Source organism: Micropterus dolomieu, linkage group LG12, assembly GCF_021292245.1.
Source record: "Micropterus dolomieu isolate WLL.071019.BEF.003 ecotype Adirondacks linkage group LG12, ASM2129224v1, whole genome shotgun sequence".
Lineage (NCBI taxonomy): Eukaryota > Metazoa > Chordata > Actinopteri > Centrarchiformes > Centrarchidae > Micropterus > Micropterus dolomieu.
Genome location: NC_060161.1, coordinates 30981059 through 31000228, shown reverse-complemented (window position 1 = coordinate 31000228; position 19170 = coordinate 30981059). Strand labels below are relative to the sequence as shown.

Below are 19170 nucleotides of genomic sequence, written 5' to 3'. Positions count from 1 at the left end.
ATACAGATGCTCCTTTCACACTGAAAAAGTGCACAAGAGTTGTTATGTTAACCTCACTGTTGGTAAGTTCACTGAAGATCAGGATTCAGATTCTACAGTGTAAATTTCACTAGTATCAAATAGCAGCTGTAAAGCAGATAAGTAGGAAAACGTGTTAGAAAATGAAGTGTTTTAATATTTATTTCTATTTTTCTGCAGAAAATACAAACAACACTCAAGAGCAACACGCAGCTTTCAGTAAGTAAGAAGCTAAAATTAAGAAAGACAAAGATCTGGTTAAATACAGAAAAAGTCATAGCAGAGAAAACTTTACTTTTTAAATATCTTATCAGAATGTTTAGGACTAAAGCCTAGATACAGCCATACTTGCAGCTTTGTGAGGCTGAAGTTTGGCTGAGTAGAGATTTGTTTTCTGAATGTTAGCAAGTGCTAACGTCCTCACTAAGGTGTAAAATGTGGACCCACAGGAAAAAAGCCTTTGCTGCATCATTCGCTGCACTCGCTGTGTTAAGCTCACTAACATTATCAAAACCTCTCTTCTCTCATCGGGTTTGACTGTGCTGTGAGATCTTTCCTCTTCTCTTTCAGGTCAGGACAGTAGCATAGGCAGTTACGCTGGCATTATCACTGTGATTGTCATCCTCATTGCCATTTTTTGCTTTGTCATTAGCACAGTAGGTGGAGTGAACTGTGTCACCGGTAAGTCATTAATCTCTCCTCAAGTTTCCCATTTTAAATTTGCATTTGAAAGTGTTTGTAGAGAAACAAAATCTCTAAAGCCCTGGACATACTTGCTTTTAACAACGCAAACGCATACGCAAGATGGCTGCCACGCTTATCCTGCGTTCCTTTGAAGCGTAGGTTGTGCACGTCCCCAGAAATTAACGCTACGCGTCTGCGAGATGCTATTCAGCACATGAACGTGGGGGGAGGTCAGCTGCGATCTCCTGTTCCACACACCAGCCCTGGTGGCAAAAGAAGAAGGTCAGCAGCAGACTTTAAAAAGATTTATGGTGAGATGTTTACAATAAAACACCTGGAGCTAGTCCGCAATTCATCATTATGATGTCTCATTAAAATCTCAACCTCCTCGAGATTTGCATTGTTTGGTTTATTTACGATGTGCAAATTCAGAGGTTGTCATGGAAGATAATCTGGTGTCGGTGAGGAATGATCCGGCCCTGATCTGCCCCCTAGTGGATTCACGTTTAATCCTCCAGGTACACGCAAAGTACGCAGGCAAGTATGTGAACAATGCCGTTTGTGTCACCGACGCCTGTCTACGCCCATGCATTGTTAAAAAGCAAGTATGTGGGGGGCTTAATGTTACATAAAGATGGAGCTCAAAAGTTAATTGGGGGAGTGGACCTATTGGTCATAAGACAAATGATGGATGTGGGGAGTTTCTTCAAACGTAGAAAAGCATTTTTCGCATCAGATGACAGTGTCACATTATTCATTATACCGCATTAGCAGAAACATTAGAGAAAAACTTGAGAAACACAAACGTCTTTGAATTCCTAATTATGAACAAAAAGGCTTCTGAACCACTGTTAACTTTCACTTTGTGACATTTCAAATTTTCTTTCCCTGCAGCTTCTTTAAAGGCTTAAATAACCTGCCATTTATTTGAAGCAGCTGCTGCCAGGGTATCACATACTGTAGAGTCTCGATCAAGTAGATACAGTATAGTGTAGTTAGCTAAACTTAACCATACGTTAACTAGAGTGGGAAGAGAAAATACTCACCAGTCGTTTTGAAATGTACTAACACATGACTTGTTTTGTTGTTTAGGTTCTGCGTGTGAATGTACAGGATTGTGTTTGGAGGCATGTATGGAGGGGTGTATGTCTACGTGACAACATCTGGAACACTTTTAAGAAGCTCTGGCTACAGTAGTACTTGGTTTTGCACTGTTTTTTATTCCATCCAGAGATTTATCAGGTGACTTCACAAGTTAGTTTCTGGGAAACGCTCCTGGTTTTGCAGGAGCTACAAAGTTAAATTCTCTTATATTTGATGTAAATGTTGTAGCCTATTGTTCAGACAAAGTATTCTCCTAAAGGGAAATTCCACTGATTTTATACATCAAGGTATGTTTACACTTTTATTTAATGTTTATTTTTATAGTGACAAGTCAACACCATTAACCAGTGCCACTTGCATTTATAGACTCCGGTAGTTTGCAAGACTGAACAAAAACTACTTTACATTAAAGGGGCATTATGGAGTTTCCAGCAGCCACTGGCAGTACGGTTTTAAGATTACAACCAGGCGTGTGCTCGTACGTGTGCTCGCTTGAACTCATGAGCGAGCATAATCCAAAACACAACCGCTTTCATACAGAAATCCTGCAATAAACACAGGAGCACCAGCACGCAGGCTGTGGCTTTTCACTAAGACATGTTCAGGCTCTGTTACTTGAACGCTCCCGTCTCAGACGCAGATCAACACCGGCTCCGTACTTTTCATTCAGCACAGTGAGACACCGGCATATCGGCAAAATATTCCCGGAAAAAGGCAAAGTGAGAGCGGCTATAGACAGGCAGGGAGATTCACACAACATGGTGGAAACTCAGGTAAAGTCCCACTGCAACGTTGCAGTACTAGTTTTATCAGCTGCAGGTTGAACTAATCCATGCTCATTAGCTGATCATGGTACATTTACTGCATTTATCCGACGTGTTACATTGTGAGCTCGCCTGCTGCTTTCAGTAACTGACTTTACCAGCTGTGTATCTGTCACTGGAGGCTCAGCAATGTCAGCACAGCTACATGTATTGGATGATAACGAAACGAGTAATGAGCTGGACTGAATATTATAAGGAGATTGTGTCACACTTTATAACTGTTAGACCGCAGTAAGTAACTTTACTGTAGTGTGAGTGGACTGCATGTCGTTAGCTGCTGTGTAGTCTGAGAGGCTTGGGAGCGCGCACAGAGCTGAGTCCGACCCCGAGACCTCACATTAAAAGCAGAATAGTGGCTGATGCAAGCAACGGAGAAAACAGGCGTGCGCTTCATTCCTAAGTGAGTTTTGAGCCCATTGACAATAAGGCAATGAAAATTTCATTTATTAATAAGTAATTTCTTTGACAAACTTACATATAGCCCCTTTAAAGTAGGTGTATTTATATTGTTGTGTTTTTATATGGAAATTACTTAAACTCCTTCATGAGGGCACAGTTTGTATATTTCTACATTAATAGGACACTTTGTCAATGTACAACAGGATTGTGTTGATATGGACTTCTGTTATGTATGATGTGCTGGATCTCTCTGTCTCTGTGGACCTGTTATGGTGCAGGTGGTCTGCTATGATTGGCTGGATTATATGATTCGCTCGGTAGTTATTGGTTGGTGAAAGTTAAAGACTGTAAAGTCTGGAAAAAGTATTATCCTAAAGGGAAACTCTACTGATTTTACACCTCAAACTATGTTTACAGCACTTTTTGAGTTCTACTGCATCTATTTCTTTATTTAATGTTTATTTAAGTAGATATTATGGACAACAGCATTTATAGTCTCAGCTAGTTTGTACAACAAAATAAAAAAAAACACAAACTATTTTGTTAACATTGAAGCTGGCGTAAAAAAAATCTAGTTTGTCGCCATGTCATAATAAAACTATAAACCATGTCATAATAAAACTATAAACATGTTTTATTATTATCTATTATTGTTATTAAGATTGTTTGGGAGGAGAATGGGGGCACAGTTGTTTTGATTTTGTCAGAGCCCACAGTGTCAGAATTTGAAACTCCTGTTTTAAAGCAAGTGATTTATGAAAGAGTACTGAATGTATGTTAATCTTAATTACACCCTACGATACAAAAATCATGATGGAACAATCAAAATAATGCTAGATGAGTCTCTGAAGGGAAAAATAAAGGATAAATCAAAAGGGTTCATCATCCTAGCACAAATGTGCTCAGTATAATTAAATAGATAAATCAACTAATTCTATTAATTCACTCAATCAATCAATCAATCAATCAATCAATCAATAAGCATACATTTTACTCCATGTGTTGTCTCATCCTGATGTTTTGATAAGCGACAGCATGATGCTGGATAATCCAGCTGTGAATAAATGTATGTTCACTCACAGATGTTGAAGGCTCTTCTTGGTTTTGACTGAAAATTGTGAAAGTTTATCATTTTTTGTTGTTTTTTTTAACAAAAATCCTCCCAGAGGAGACATTTGGAGCTGAACAATGACATAAATAAATCACAAATGAGACCTAAAGGCCCAGTCAATCCTTTTTTGATCCATCTTAACATACAATTATTCCTACCAGCAGGTTTCATATTTATGAAATGAAACTATATAAGATGCCTGTTCAGGACTGCCATCTACTGTTGGAAGACCAGCAACTTGAAAACAGTATTTACAATACAGACATTTAATAGAAACAACTTGAATGTAAGCAAACACAATACTTAATGAAATATTATTCTAAATGTTTAGTTTTATTGTCCAGAAGTGTTCACTTAATTGTTTGTTTATTACTGAGGTCATATTTAAAGGTGCTGTACTTGCCAGCGTTATAATGAGAGAGGCACAATATAAGTAAAACCTCTGAATGTAACTGTAGCTGTCTGAGTATAAAGTGTGTGTATAAAGTAGCTGGTTTATTTATGCACTTGCTGCACCAACAAGGTCTGACTAAAAAAGACAAACTAAATGTCACAGTCACAGCATCGATAAATACGGAATAATTTATGCATCATAAAAGTAGACCCAAACTTTATACTGTAAACTTAATACATTGTGAATTGCTATTTTCATAGAACACAACAATCTGTGAATTTAAAATGTAGCCTGTATGAAATGCATGTATTTCATTACTGAGTGTGATGAAACACTTAGTTCCGCTCAGACAGAGAGTTGTTTTCTATCAACAGCGCTGTTAATGCTCCGTGTTTGCAGGAGCTCATTCCAGTGTAGACATTTAGGGAAAGGTCCTTGTCGAGCTGGAAGTCCATGGCACAGGACCCGGGCACTCCTTCTTGGGTAAGAATCCAGGCGTCAGCTTAGTCTCCCAGATCAGATGAGATCGGGCGTGCCCAGTGTGGTGTGGCTGTAAATGGCACAAATGGCCCTTCAAATTATATTAAACTGTTATTAAACAAACAAGCATTCTGTTTCTTCTGTAAAAGGTGCTCCTGAGTAAACCTTAATGATTTTCCTTCTCTGTTATACAGTATAATTCAGAAAAGCTGTTATAGTAAACTCTTTGTAGGACATTGTCATTATTCAAAATCTACGTGGCCCCTGTGATCTTATCGTGAGACTGTAGGGAATCCTGAACTCTAGCTTTATAACATTGTGGGCTAACAGAACTTACAGGGAACAGTTGCTGCTGAGTCATTTTATTTACGGCTAAATTATTGTTCATGTATTTTACTAATAGTTAGATTGGACAGGCCTTCACAAACAAAATACTGAAATTTTGCCTTGACAGAAGGGCACTTTGGACATCAAGGGGGGCAGATGCTCAAGCCTGTCCTGGTGACCCTCTAGCCATTATAGTTGACTCTGATCTTAGTCTAAAATTTACATAAAAGTAGTAACAAGATCAACTTGTTATTATCGTTCAAATAAATAATAAAATCTACTAACTAGCTAACTAACTTCTCTTCAGTTTGGGATTTCCTTTTTTAAAATACTTTTTGGCATCTCTGTTTCTACTGTGGATTTCTTCCTGTCTGACCAGAAAATATCAAATCTCTTACTCAACTGCTCCAACTCACCTGCAGAAGATGGAGATGGTCCTCAGGGTGAGAAAGTTGCTCCGTCTCACTTCTCCGTCTCTCCAGCTCAGTGATTTCCTGCTCCAGCTCTGAAATGAGCCTCTGTGCCCTCTAATCTACTGCTGCCTGCTTCCTCTGGATCACCTTCACCAGCTCAGCCTGACTTATCTCCATGGAATTAAACAGAGCAGAGAAGACCTCCTTGCTTTCCCGACCTGCTTTAAATTTTCCTGAAGGCTTTGGATAGTGAAAATTGGATGGCATACATTGTTTAAATACATTGTTTACCTGAGCTTCACTGTGCAGAAGAAGAAGCAGAGTGTCCGTACTCGCCTCCTATCTGAGTTTAACATGTTGAGGTGTCAGCATGATTTTATATCACTAATATATCATTAAGTTCACAACTAGTGCATAAACCAATTCAGGTCCAATATGCAGGAGACTTCTTGTGTCCAGCAGTTAAACTTCCCAAATGAAAAACATCTGCATTTTCACAGATTCTGGATTTTATTCATGTGAGAGAAGGAACTGATTTTTAACAATTTCATTGAACAGTATTTGTTGGAAAAACGTATCAGAAATTTACACATCTATTATTTCTATCTATTATTGAAAGAATACTTTGTCTTAAAACATCTCTGGAAGAAATCTTTAAGCTATAATAACAATACATACTGCAAATTATCCTCAGAACAGTAGAGTACTAGTACTAGTATATGTAAATACAAAACAGAATAATTAGGACAAATTACATTTCAGGGGAATGTGATAAAATGTCATTCCTCTCATTAGTTTTTTTGATTTGCTTCAAGGAAAACATTTCAAAGTGTGAAGTCTAAATAACTTGAATAAAAAGAGTTTGTATTGCGTATTTATTCTCCTTCATTTCATCTTGTTCTGATCGCACGTCTCAACACTTTGAAGGACAACTGTGGCGACAAACTGAATCGTCTGAAGACCTTTATTAAATAAAAAACACACAGAAAAATTTTTAATAATGAACAAAATAATTAGTAGATTATTTGATTTGAAAGTGAATAAAAAACAAGTCATGACAGCGAAAATAATGTCTTACCTCCTCCAACAAACTCAGCAAGTCCGAGTCTGACAGCAGAGTAGATGCCTCTAAGTTTATGTTCATGGCAAGAACATAATCTGTTGACATAAATCCACACTAAGTTACATGAAATAATACACGTGATAATTGATTCCTTTAATAAAGATCAATTTTCAAAATCATTTGAAAAATAACAACCATAAATACTGTCTTTGAATCCGTTTATGCTTTTAGTTATTGTGTTTACATATGTAACAAAAAAAACTTTATGAAACAAACATCAAAAAAAGTCTCACATTTTATTTCTGTACACAATAATATTAACATTTGTGAAATTATAGTTGTTTGTGTATTTATAAAATTGTAAATTTGTTTAACTAATTTATTCCCTGGTTTTATTTGAACAGGATAAACAGTTTCTGTTTGAGCAACAGTTGAAGTAAACACAGTAAATAATAAAAAACAAAGAAGAGACAAAAAAAACTTTACAACCACGCTGATGAAAATACAATTATGAGTTGGACACTCAAGGCAAAGGATCAGACCATGTAATGAATGAAACAGATGCATATACTTACAAGGCTCTTTTGTTGTAGAACGCAGAGTCAGAGGTTTTGGAAAGATGGGGTTTGTTTACATGGAAAAAAAAGAATATTTTCAGGTGAGTTGATAATTTGTTAATGTCTTTTGAAAGTCAAAGACAAACTTCAGTTGTATGATATATCATAACCAAAATTGAAACACATTTTTGATTTATACAAAAAGCAAAACAAGTAAAAATGACAAGGAATAATGAGCTAAAGTTATTACATTTAGTCATTTAGCTACCACTACTGCTAAGTGCTAATAGCTGTCCAGTAGTTTCATCAGTTGGAAGATGAAAATGTCATGCCTGGTTAAATACACATTAATGAAAGTCAAACATCTTACTTGTGACTGCAGTTATGGTTACTCCACTGCTTCTGACGTCCTCAAACACAGAGAAGAGAGTGAACGTGTATGTAGTTTCAGCAGTGAGCGATGACACAGTGTAAGTTACTGGTCCATGTCCATCTGGTGCAGGGATGTCGATCTCTGCACCGTTAACCTGGAGAATAAAGCTGAAGCTGCTGTTCACTTTATTCCACTGCAGAGTGATGCTGGTCTCTTCTTGTGCAGTTGCTCTGAAGTTGTCTGCGTCTGGAGGAGCTGAGAAAAAAAGAGCAGTGAAAAATGTATAAGAAACTGCTGTCAGTAAAAGTGACAATGCAGTGAAACATAGTTCATTTTGTTTCTGTTGCTGTCTGTTAGGGACAGAGCAAGTAATACACTTGCTTGTGTTACTAAGGATGTTTTTTTTTCTGGATCACGATCGTTTTGGGCGGCTTGATTACATACAAAGTAAAAATACAAGTTCAAATTTTTCAACTTCAAATTCGCTTGACGCGATGTTGCAAAAGCCTATCAGCGGTGAGATTGTCCAAATGTCTCCGGCGGCTTCAGAGTGTTGTGTGGAGAGGGCCAGGCAGAGCGGGCGATTGAAAATCTGCTGGCCGACGGAGAGCTACTAAAGAACAGGGAAGTGTATGGGGAGCAGCGCTGCAGCTTTTGGACAAATAAACACCCGTAGTCGGTCTGGGTTTTTCTCTGACAACTACGCCGTTTAGTCACGGGAGGAGCTCAGATGTAAATGCTCTGTATTTGTATAGCGCCTTTCATGTCTTTTCGACCACTCAAAGCGCTTTTAGCCTACATCTGCATTTACTATTCACACACATTCATACACTGTGTGTATTCCGCCAATTTTGGGGTTCAGTATATTGCCCAAGGACACTTTGCCTGGGGGAGCCGGGGATTGAACAGCCGACCTTCCGATTAACGGCCAACCCGCTCTACCTCCTGAGCCCCAGCTGCCCCAGTTGCTGCTTTTATTAAATTAACTTTTTACTTTAGTTTTTGGGATTACAACTTGATTCATTTTCACTAGCGCTGCTCAGCAGCTAGCTTCCGTGTATAACAGAGTTTATGTAATATATTATTCCACTTGCTCTAAGTCATTCATTTATTATCCATGTATCTGTGGGGATTTATTGGCACCAGGGCGCCCTCTCTCAGACATAGTAGGTAAATACTACTAACACGCCTGTAATGTTGTTAGTTCACGAGAGACGTGCGCAAGGTGAGTTGCTGTGTACAAATATTGAGTATTATGCCTGTTAATATGAACTACATGAACACATGTGCACTGTAACTTATGGAAAGGTTGATAAGACAAGTTATGAGTGGGTTGTTGTACTTTTAAAGCGCTAAAGTGTTTAAGTAACGATAAAATGCATCTTCTAAACTAGCTGGCATCAGTGCTAAAACAACTTGCCGTTCTTTTGTAGTGTGCTGTGTGTGAGCTGCCTGAAGTGAGCCAACTGTATGACTGACCAGTACATATTCTCTTCCTTTCCAGATAATAAACGGCTGCATTGAGAGATAAACGCCTCGTACTCATCATTTCACATACACAACGCAGAGTCGAGGGGTTGATTGAACCAGCCAGCTACAGGGAAGTGAGTTGAGCGCGTTTATACATACGCATCCGGTTCCACTGTGGTTGTTAGCGTCGGATGGCACCCAGAGCTCTGTTGGACCACTACTTCATATTTATATATAAGCCGGACAAAGCTTGACATTGCTGGGAGAAAAGAAAGCGAGGAAGTTGAACTACCTGGTGAGCTCAGACAATGTGTGTCTGTAACTTTATTCCAGCTATTGTTGTACTTTACGGTGACCAAGTTAGCATAGCATAGCCCTGACCGAACTCCATTCAGAAAACAAACATTTTAAAAGCTGCTGTCCTGCTGACAGACCTGACAAAGCATGAATTCATATGTTTAACAAATCTGCATCATATTGTAGTTATCTCAGCATCAGTTTGATCCCTTTATTGCAATAAAATCACAGCAAAATGTTTACTTAGGGTTCATAGCTGTAGTGGGTTGTGTTTATTTGCTTATGTTGTGTGTGAACACTCAAAATGTCCAGGGGTCAAACTCTCGAATAAAGTGAGGCGAATATTATCTTCGCTTTCAGTGTGAACATACCTTAGTTTTACACTGGATGATGGATAGCTAAGCAGATACAAAGCATAGAAAGTGACATATATTACCGGTAACTGCAGTAACGTTTACACCACTGCTTCTGACGTTCTCAAACACAGAGAAGAGAGTGAACGTGTATTTAGTTGCAGCAGTGAGAGATGAGACTGTGTGAGTTACTGGTCCATCTCCATTTGCTGCAGGGATGTTGATCTCTGCACCGTTAAACTGGAGAATAAAGCTGAAGCTGTTGTTCACTTTATTCCACTGCAGAGTGATGCTGGTCTCATCTTGTCCAATAGATCTGAAGTCTTCTGTTTTTGGAGGAGCTGACACAGAAGAAGAGAAGTGAATTTACTTATCAACAAACTACTTTGCGTCAAAAATGATTCATCTGACTGTTAAGGTTGCTCCATTTTGTTTCCCATTGTTAAGAAAACAAAACGGAGGCTGTGAGAGATTATTTAAGACTTAAGATTTATTTATGTTTTAGCAAAAATGTTTGACTCACATTTCATATCTAACCACATCACAATGTGTGTTTGACTAGAGATGTTGTGAACAATAAATAAAGAATTCAATATTTATTGGATTTGAATTTGGATGACTATGCGTAAATAAAGGAGTTTAATGTGTTGGCCAATGCAGTACTTGAATTAAAGTAAAGAACCAGCACATTTAACACATCTAACAAGATTCTTTTAATCCATCAGCTGTTTGATGCAACACATTTAATGTACTTCTCTACTTTCTTCTCGCCATAATTGTTATTCCAAATGACGATCCACCACAACCACTTGTAAATCAGTTCTTTTATTTACTATCGTAGAATACATTCAATCTACTTCATTTCTCACTTTAAACATTATCATACTGATAAAAAAACATTTCAGTATGAACAATCTACTTTATAGTAGCTATAGGTCAATGTTTTGTTGTTGCAGCAGTTGTGTTTTTCTTGTTCTGATATATTCATTTCAGTACCAGACTTTTATTTCTTTTATTTGGAACATCTTCACAGACAAGAAAGTCATTTCTTTAGGAATGTGATTTCAAATAATGTGCCACTTACAACTTTTTTTAAATTCCGTTTTCCCGTGATAACAGGATAATTATCTCAAGATTGGAAACCGGAGTAATAAATATATTTGAATCAATGGCCGTTTAGGGCTTCCGTTATAACATAAACTGCCTTATGTGAGAAGAGATAAAATGCATTACTTGTTGTGTAACAGATGAACGGGAGAGTGAGGGAGCAGTTAGCATCTGACCACTGTCTTGAGTTACTGAACTCTGTGGTGACACACTGCTCTGTGCTGACTGGTGACCCACTGGCCCAGTTTTGAAACAGAGAGGTGCTCCCATCAGACCACAGTTGCTCCCAGTGCAGACCAATCCACACATTCTCCCCAATTGTCAGGTTTGTGACGAGGTCATTTTCTGCTTGATTTCGTATACTGCAAGAGAAACAGTAACACATACACATCAAGAGAAGGTTGAGTATAACTGTAACTGAAGAGGTAAAACACATGACAAAACAAATTAGACACTGCCGTGCATTGTTAGTAATTGTTGGGAAATTTAATATTGTACCATATGTGATTATTTAAGGATTTGGTAACATGTTGAGCCACCTGGACAACGTAACTGTTAATCAACATCTTAAAATCAGTGCAACATAATCACCTTCCAATTGAGGTTTTCTATCCGTACTCTACTTCTATCAATTATCCTGCTTGTAATCATCACAATGATGATGATCATCATCATCAACATCATACTAATCAGCTCAAGTGCTGTACAGTCATAAAACTAAAGATGAAAAATAGATCACTTAAGTATAACTAAAGCAATTAAAAATAAGAAATGAACAGACAAAGGAAGGGAAGGATTCAAATGACCAAAATGGTCAAATGCAACAGACAGATTTTCCAATCCATTTGGACCGGCGTTAACGCAGTGGATCACTCAGTTCATGAACTCAGTTCATTCAACTCAAACATTTCAAATCAGAGCTATTCCCTGTCACTACTGGTGTCCCTGGAGCCCCTTCTGTTCATCATCTATCTGCTTCCTCTTGGCCATATCTTTCATAAATTTAACATTCATTTCCACTGCTATGCGGATGACACCCACCTCTACCTGTTCACCAAACCTACCACATCTCTCCCAACCACCTCCCTCTCTGATTGCCTAATGGAAATCAAATCCTCTTGCAACTTCCTCAAACTTAACAGTGACAAAACTGAGGTTGTCAATATTGGCACCAAATCCACTTTGACTAAATCTGACAGTTTTTCTCTTACCATTGACATCTCCAGAGTTTCCCCCTCCCCTCAGGTCAAGAGTCTGGTGATCCTCGACAGCACACTTTAATTTCAAGCTCACATTAATAATATCACTTGGTCTGCATAGTTCCATTTATGTAACATTAATCAGCTCCGACCGTCTCTCTCACGCACTAGTACAGCCATTCTCGTTCACACACTGGCCACATCCTGCATTGATTATTGTAATACTCTTCTTGTTGGTCTTCCTCTCAAATCCATACATAAACTTCAATTTGTTCAGAACTCTGCTGCCCGCATCATCACCAGAAGTCCTTCTATTAATCATATTACCTTCAGCATTAATCATATTACCTTCAGCAGCTTCATTGGCTCCCAGTTAAATACCATATTGATTTCAAAACTCTGCTCCTGACCTTCAAGGCCATTCATAACCTCGCTCCTCTGTACCTCACTAACCTCCTTCATATTAACAAACCCACCCGTACTCTTATCACCGTACTCTTTTTCTATTCACCTCACTGTACCTCCGGCTCGTTTGACCACCATGGGGTTCAGAGCCTTCAGCCGCTCTGCCCCTCATCTCTGGAACTCTCTACCACCAGACATCCGCAACATTGACTCACTTTCCATTTTTAAATCCCGTCTGAAAACACATCTTTTTAAAGTGGCATATCCCACGTGATCACTCTTTCTCAATCTTTGTTTACAGTTGTTTTGTACCCTGATTTTGTGTACTATTTCATGTTATTCACTGTAATTTTAGTTGTCAATTTTATCGATTATTGTTGTACTGTTTTATTATGTTTTGTGAGGTGACCTTGAGTGTTCAGAAAGGTACCTATAATTAAAATGTATTATTATTATTATTGGATAAGACACATGCCTTTGGTGAGTTATCATGCTCACTAGTTTTGCAATTTTAGATTTAATTTGCCTTGGAATAGTTTTGTTTTTATTATTTAATTTTTTTATTGAGCATTGTATGCTCTTTTAATGCTTCTTTTATACTCTGTACCAGATTTTGTTTTCATAGATTTGTTTTTCTTGTGCTATCTCCACCCCTGTAAAGCACCTTGTAGCCCTGGTTTTGAAAGCTATATAAATAAAATGACTTGACTTGACTTGGTGTGGGAGACCTGGGTTCGATTCCCACTGAGACACTTTACCCCTGGTTGCTCCAAAGACATTCAACGTCTGACATATATAGTAATTGTATGTGTTGGTGCCTTCATTAGTTCACACTGTACCTCGCTAGATCAGCATAATTCTGCCTGCAGAATCTCTGAGCTTCGGTCCAATTCAAAGGTGTGTCGATCTTTACATAGGATGATGTGCCATTGACCGTACCTGAAAATACATTGATAAACAGAAGTTATTAACAATGTGCCATGTAGAAGATCTATTCAGCCCTTTGTTAATACTTACGCTATAAGAAAACTCACCGATGTGGCACAGAAAGGGTCGGTCGTTGCTGCAATAGTCGACAAACCAATTTCCAGTATTGCGATTTCGATAGTAAAAGTAATAGTTTACAAACACCACACAGTTCTGTTGTCCATTAGGATTATAGGGATGTCCTGGAAACCAGTTTGTGAACGCTGCCTCTCCTTCACCGTACAAGCTGCTGTCATTCAGGGACCATCTCCAGGTGTAGTTATAGAGGCCTATCCAAGCCTTGCCTGTTCAAAAAGATGTTCATTATATGAAATAGCTGGAATTTTGTGTCTCCTCTATTTTTCTTTGAAGGCCTTTTCTTTCACATTTCACATAATCATATCTTATAATTGTATCTTAATATAGTAGGCTAAACACATGGCTGTTGTGTATGTGCATGATTGTACATAGAGTTTACACTACATACAGTATACAAACACTACTGGATAGTCAGCGGGCAAAACTGCTTTGGTAGCCGGTCAGAAGACTGTAGTCAACCACTGCAATCAATGTGGATATCGCATTGCTTTTAAATTTTGTTGACTCAATAATAAACTGTCATTTCAGAGTAGGATCTGCTAAAGCAGCACAGCAACGTGAAACTTAGCCTGTAGAAAGAAACTGCGGCTGCTAATGCCAGTGAAGCATCCACTCGGCAGGAGAGGCTGGTGTAAGGCAACTTTTGTGTTTTGTAAAATCACTGAAATCACTGAATCACTGAAGAATCACTGAACTTACAAATGCAGCTGCAAAACAGTGTCGTTAGATGAAAAGTCGCTTTATTTTTTTATTTAAGTCAGTGCTAAGAAACATTGTTCTGTAAAAATCATAGGCTACTCCTTGCTGCTGTTATGAATATGCTATTACTTAGAAAGTCGGGGGAGACTTACTTTGATTTATATTATTTTTAAATATATCTTTAGCCTACTGTACAGCCTCATCAGGTCTGAGAGGCTGCAGTGTTTTCAGTTCTGCTGGTTGGACCGTCCTATACGCTCAGTACTGCAATTCTGCATAGCTTTGGAGTCCCTGAATGACTTGACATGGAAGCTATTGAAACAAATGATGATTTTACCACATATCACTGTTATAACAATAGTAATTTATTGACGGTCCATAAGCCATCCACCAGCAATTAGCTAACCGCCCTCATACTACCAACACTGGGTGAACTGAGTAAGAAGACGCCACTGGATCCTGAGAACGTCTGTCGAATATCCAACTTAAAACTAACTTTACCATGGTGCTGTGCTGAGATATACAGTCTATGGTGCTGACCAGTCCAGACAATACACATATGTGATGGCACTCCCCATAGGCGCACATCATTTTCAAACAAGACAGTGATTATCTGTCTCTCAACTTTACAACTCTAGATTATTGCAAGATATTATTTAAATATTGATTAGTAGAGCAGACAGGGCAATATGCACATCTCTTAGTAAATTATAAGCATCACATATCATATCATAAATAGTCTTTTCTTTTGAAAATGTATTAAAGCAGTCCTGAGGAGCCAGTTTGAATGGGCCTGAAGCAGCTGATAACATTAATATCTCACAAGTATTGTTATGCTGAAGTTTGTCAGCAGATGTTGGATCATCAGCACAAGCACAGTTGATCCAAATCCAGTGCCAGCACAGAGCCAGTCCAGACGTCTTTAGCATGTCACAGTGGCCCAGGTGAAACACAGGCAGCCTCAGCCAGATATGTAGAGCCAGTATCATATACAAGCAGCTTAGACGCTAATTGAACCGTTGCTGTGCCACCAAATGACCCAGCAGACTTTATGAAGACTGAGTTAGTGCGCAGAGGTCAGTTCAAACCAGCACTGGACTTTTCTAGAAGAGGTTTCCATTCAGGCTTCTTAGGATTGTAGTGAGAGCATTGCAGTGTTACTTGTGATTGTGTGGCAATGGCAAATTGTTTACATTGCTCACACATCAGGTAGGACGGGCCCAAGGAGATCAGGATTGGCTCTGCCTCAGGTTAATTACTGTTCCAGGAAATGAGCTGCTGAACAGGTTTTCACTATTAGGGATGGGGTGGTGTGGGGCTTTGAAGGTAATAGTAACGTAACAAGTAACATAACTAGTTTGCCTACCATCACAGTTTTTCTCGATTGCTAAAACAAATTTCTTAAAATGATGCCTCTTTTTGTCGAAACTCTAAACACAAATCCACAACTTCTCACCCAGTTCCCCAAACATCCCATTTTCAGGACAAAATTTAGCTCTCCACTCAAAACCATTCAATCTTGCTCAAAAACCAAACTTTGCCCTCAGACATGACACACAAACTACAACACAGTCTTACACACTGGTGAGAAAAATTCAAAACAATACTACACAAACTGGTTTTAAGTAATGTCGATTGTGGTTCTCCCCCTCAGAAACATTTTCACATGACGAACACAAAAGAAATAACAAAATGTATACATTGGCACATTTGCACACACTTTGTATTCCTTAGTGTGCTGTACAGTTCAACACACCAAACAACAAATTATTCTGCCCCCAGCGACTTGTCTTTGATCTGGGACAGGCCAGAGATTCTCGTTATCCACCTCCTCCTCCACCTCCCTGCCCCTGCTTCGCCTTCTCCATCTCCTCATCTTCCTCCTATCCCATCTCCTCCTCCAACTCCTACTGTTCCCCTTCCTTCACTTCTTAGTCCTCCCTATACTGTGTTTCCTCCTCCTCATCTTCCTCTTCCTCCTCTCTGGCATCCCACAGCTCTTCCTTCAGATTTTTCTGGATCCATTGTTCCAAAACTGAATGAACTGACTCTGACTCTTTATCTATTGAAGCTTCTGATTGGTGTGTTATCAATTACGACTCTTTGTGTTTCCACCTGGGTAGCTGTGTGCTAACAGAGCTCAACCTGTGCTGATTGAGTGAACAATATTGAATGTTAGTTCTTTCTCAATGACCACACGGTGTAGGCAATGAGAAATTAAGTGATTTTTGTGTAGAGTTTAGAGAATTGGGTGTGCTTTTTGAAAAATGAAGTTAAGTTGAAATTTTTGTTAAAAAGTCATCTTATAGTGTTTAAGCAATGGAGAAAAACTGTAATACCCAGGAAAATGTAAAGTAATACTGTAATGAGTTACTTTTAACTCATTACAATTTTTGAGTAATTTGCTCAACACTATTGCTAGATATGCCGCGTGTTGGTTCTCCTTTCTGCCCCCTTGTTGCTCTTGCATCTCTGTGACGACGTTGCACAGAAACCCGTCTGTGTTTCCAATATTGAGAACTTGCCTGTGTAGCTCGGTGTGGTGTGGACTACGGCAATGGTGTCATTCGTGGTTTCTATGGTGGCCAGGTCAGTGTAGACCTCTCTGCAGAAGCTCTGAGCTTCAGTCCAGTTCAGCGGCATACGCTCAAAGTAGAACTGACGAGTTTGGGTAGAGGCAACATTGACCAGTCCTGAAACAAAGAATATATATTATAGTAATGTATAGTATTTTATTACTTACGTTTTTTTGTGAAGCATGTAGACTCTTTCACTTAGAACATGAATAGGCAGGTGGGTTCAGCCATACTGTGGGACTTTGCAATACATTTTTCTTATTGGTGGGATTTTTCATTCTAGCAGGATACACTCTAAGGCAAAACAAGTTTAATTGTAAAGCACATTTCAACCACAAGGCAATTCAAAGTGCTTTCCATAAAACGTAAAAGCAACAGGGAAATGATAAAAAAAGACATTGAAATACAAATTTTAAAAGAGCATTAAACAGGACAGTAAAAGTTACAGTGCAGTTTAAGTGAATAATCTACAGCCTTCATGACTACAGGGTATGGAAACAATAAACAGCTATGCTCGACTTAATGTCTTAGAGCTTTACCCAAGTTCAGCCTGCCTCAGTAAATTGGTGTTTAGTGTTTACCACTCACATTTCTTTTGTCATTTTAAGTATTTTCTGTCTTTAAGTTACTCTTTTTCTCAGTTTGTCACAGAAATACTTTGGTATAGGCACTTCTGAATGATCTAAATAAAGTAAATTGTTCAATCTCATCAGAGAAGGGCCCGGTAATAATAATAATAATAATAATTCTGCCCTTGAAACTCTCTGGGCCTGGCTTTGATTAGATGATGCTACCTTTGTTCAGACTGGAGCATCTGGTGCAGGACAATGTGTTCATATATTTAATTTAAATACCATTGCTACTATTGGTACTTATCAAGTGTCCACCCTGGATTTTTCCTCTAGTTTGATTGGCCATAGATGTAGGATGGATGGGGCTTGTCTGCTGTCCACCTTGACCGTGAGCCAGACATAATCAGCGCATATTATCTCAGCTCAAACAAACAGCAGAATAATCAAACAAGAGGCACCAACCTGTGAGCACAAGGAGGATCAGCCCGTAATCCATGAGTTAGACCTTTGAAAAAAAAATGCATTTTAAAACATACATGTCAATCAGATTCTACTAAAATGTGTCAACCAACTCCACTTAGCTTTTATATGAGGTTACATGTGGATGTGAGTCAGTGGATAGATGACCAATAAATTTCCCTGCAGAAAATGGGACAGTTGATTCTACTTACCGCTGTTTAACCTCCTCCTGCTTAAAAACTACAAGACTTCAGACTTCCCTGATGGTCACTTACTGTGTGCTGCTTGTAATGAAGCTAAGAATTTGTTTTGTGATTAACAGTGCTCACCTGCTGTACTGACGTTTTTGAAATGGGTGCAGTTAAGATTTAGTGAAGAAAAACAGGTTCTTGTATGACAAACACAACCCTGCTGCCAGAATCAGGGAGTAAAAGCTAAACCTGTTTACGGTCATCACATTGTTTTTTGAAATGTTTTGAAGAAGACAGCTATGCAGACATGTTCAAACCCAACCTGTGTACTTCTCATGCTATATAGCACAGAGCTATTTATCAGAGTTATTTCATTTGCAATCATTTCATACAACATGATGGGATGCCTGTGATATCACACTTAGCCGAATTAACGGTGAAACAAGCTTCTAGTGAGATTTTTGAATAAAGCAAAAATTTTAAAAATCCTTAATTTAGATAAAGGACTCATCAGATTTTTATTAAATCAACTTCCCTAAATGACTATAACTTGGTCAGTGCTTTCAGGTTGCTGCCAGACCGCCCTGTTGCAGCTCTCCCTTTGTGTGCAGCAAGCAGTAAAGCAAACTGTTGTTTGACTGCTTTGAAAATGTAGTTTATGAAAGGCTAAATGCCACTAAATATGGATTGAAGAACTAGCAAACTGGCCATCGGGAGCACAGGGAGATTTCCCGGTTCCCTGAGAGCTCTCATCAATTGTCAGCTTAAACAGCGGCAGTGATTCAATTCAATTCAATTCAATTCAATTTTATTTATATAGCGCCAAATCACAACAACAGTTATCTCACAGCGCTTTTCATGAAAGAGCAGGTCTAGACCGTACTCTGTGATGATATTTACAGAAGCCCAACAGTTCCCACCAAGAGCAAGCACTAGGCGACAGAGGCAAGGAAAAACTTCCTTTTAAGAGGCAGAAACCTCGAGCAGAACCATGGCTCAGGGTGGGCGGCCATCTGCCTCGACCGGTTGG

General features: G+C 38.7%; 2 protein-coding genes across 2 annotated transcripts in view; one reads left to right on the top strand and one right to left on the bottom strand.

Annotated features, from left to right (window-relative positions):
- The window catches only part of LOC123980381 (butyrophilin-like protein 8), a 3448-nt gene extending 1547 nt beyond the window's left edge, over nucleotides 1-1901 (top strand). The window contains exons 2-4 of the mRNA XM_046064742.1: nucleotides 199-237; nucleotides 589-699; nucleotides 1795-1901. Of these exons, the coding sequence (XP_045920698.1) occupies nucleotides 199-237; nucleotides 589-699; nucleotides 1795-1859 (215 nt within the window). The 3' untranslated portion in view covers nucleotides 1860-1901. The remainder of the gene's footprint in view (nucleotides 1-198; nucleotides 238-588; nucleotides 700-1794) is intronic.
- Nucleotides 1902-6579: 4678 nt separating this feature from the next.
- On the bottom strand, nucleotides 6580-17012 carry LOC123980347 (macrophage mannose receptor 1-like). The gene is made up of 9 exons (XM_046064690.1): nucleotides 16868-17012; nucleotides 13613-13849; nucleotides 13418-13517; nucleotides 11101-11336; nucleotides 9951-10208; nucleotides 7745-8002; nucleotides 7393-7398; nucleotides 6833-6912; nucleotides 6580-6716 (listed from the first exon to the last, which is right to left on the bottom strand). The coding sequence occupies exons 1-9, from the start codon at nucleotides 16983-16985 to the stop codon at nucleotides 6645-6647; spliced, it is 1365 nt and encodes a 454-aa protein (XP_045920646.1). The 5' UTR covers nucleotides 16986-17012; the 3' UTR covers nucleotides 6580-6644.
- Between the last annotated feature and the right edge of the window lie 2158 nt (nucleotides 17013-19170).

Bases quoted from the DNA above. Each gene is read 5' to 3' on its own strand.
- LOC123980347 (XM_046064690.1), bottom strand. From the start codon at position 16,985: ATGCCGCTGAACTGGACTGAAGCTCAGAGCTTCTGCAGAGAGGTCTAC. The intron at 13,850-16,867 runs GCAAGTTCTCAA...CTTTTTGAACAG, and splicing joins CACCACACCGAGCTACACAG to GCAAGGCTTGGATAGGCCTC. The intron at 8,003-9,950 runs GTAATATATGTC...TTTTTTTCTCAG, and splicing joins AAACGTTACTGCAGTTACCG to CTCCTCCAGACGCAGACAAC.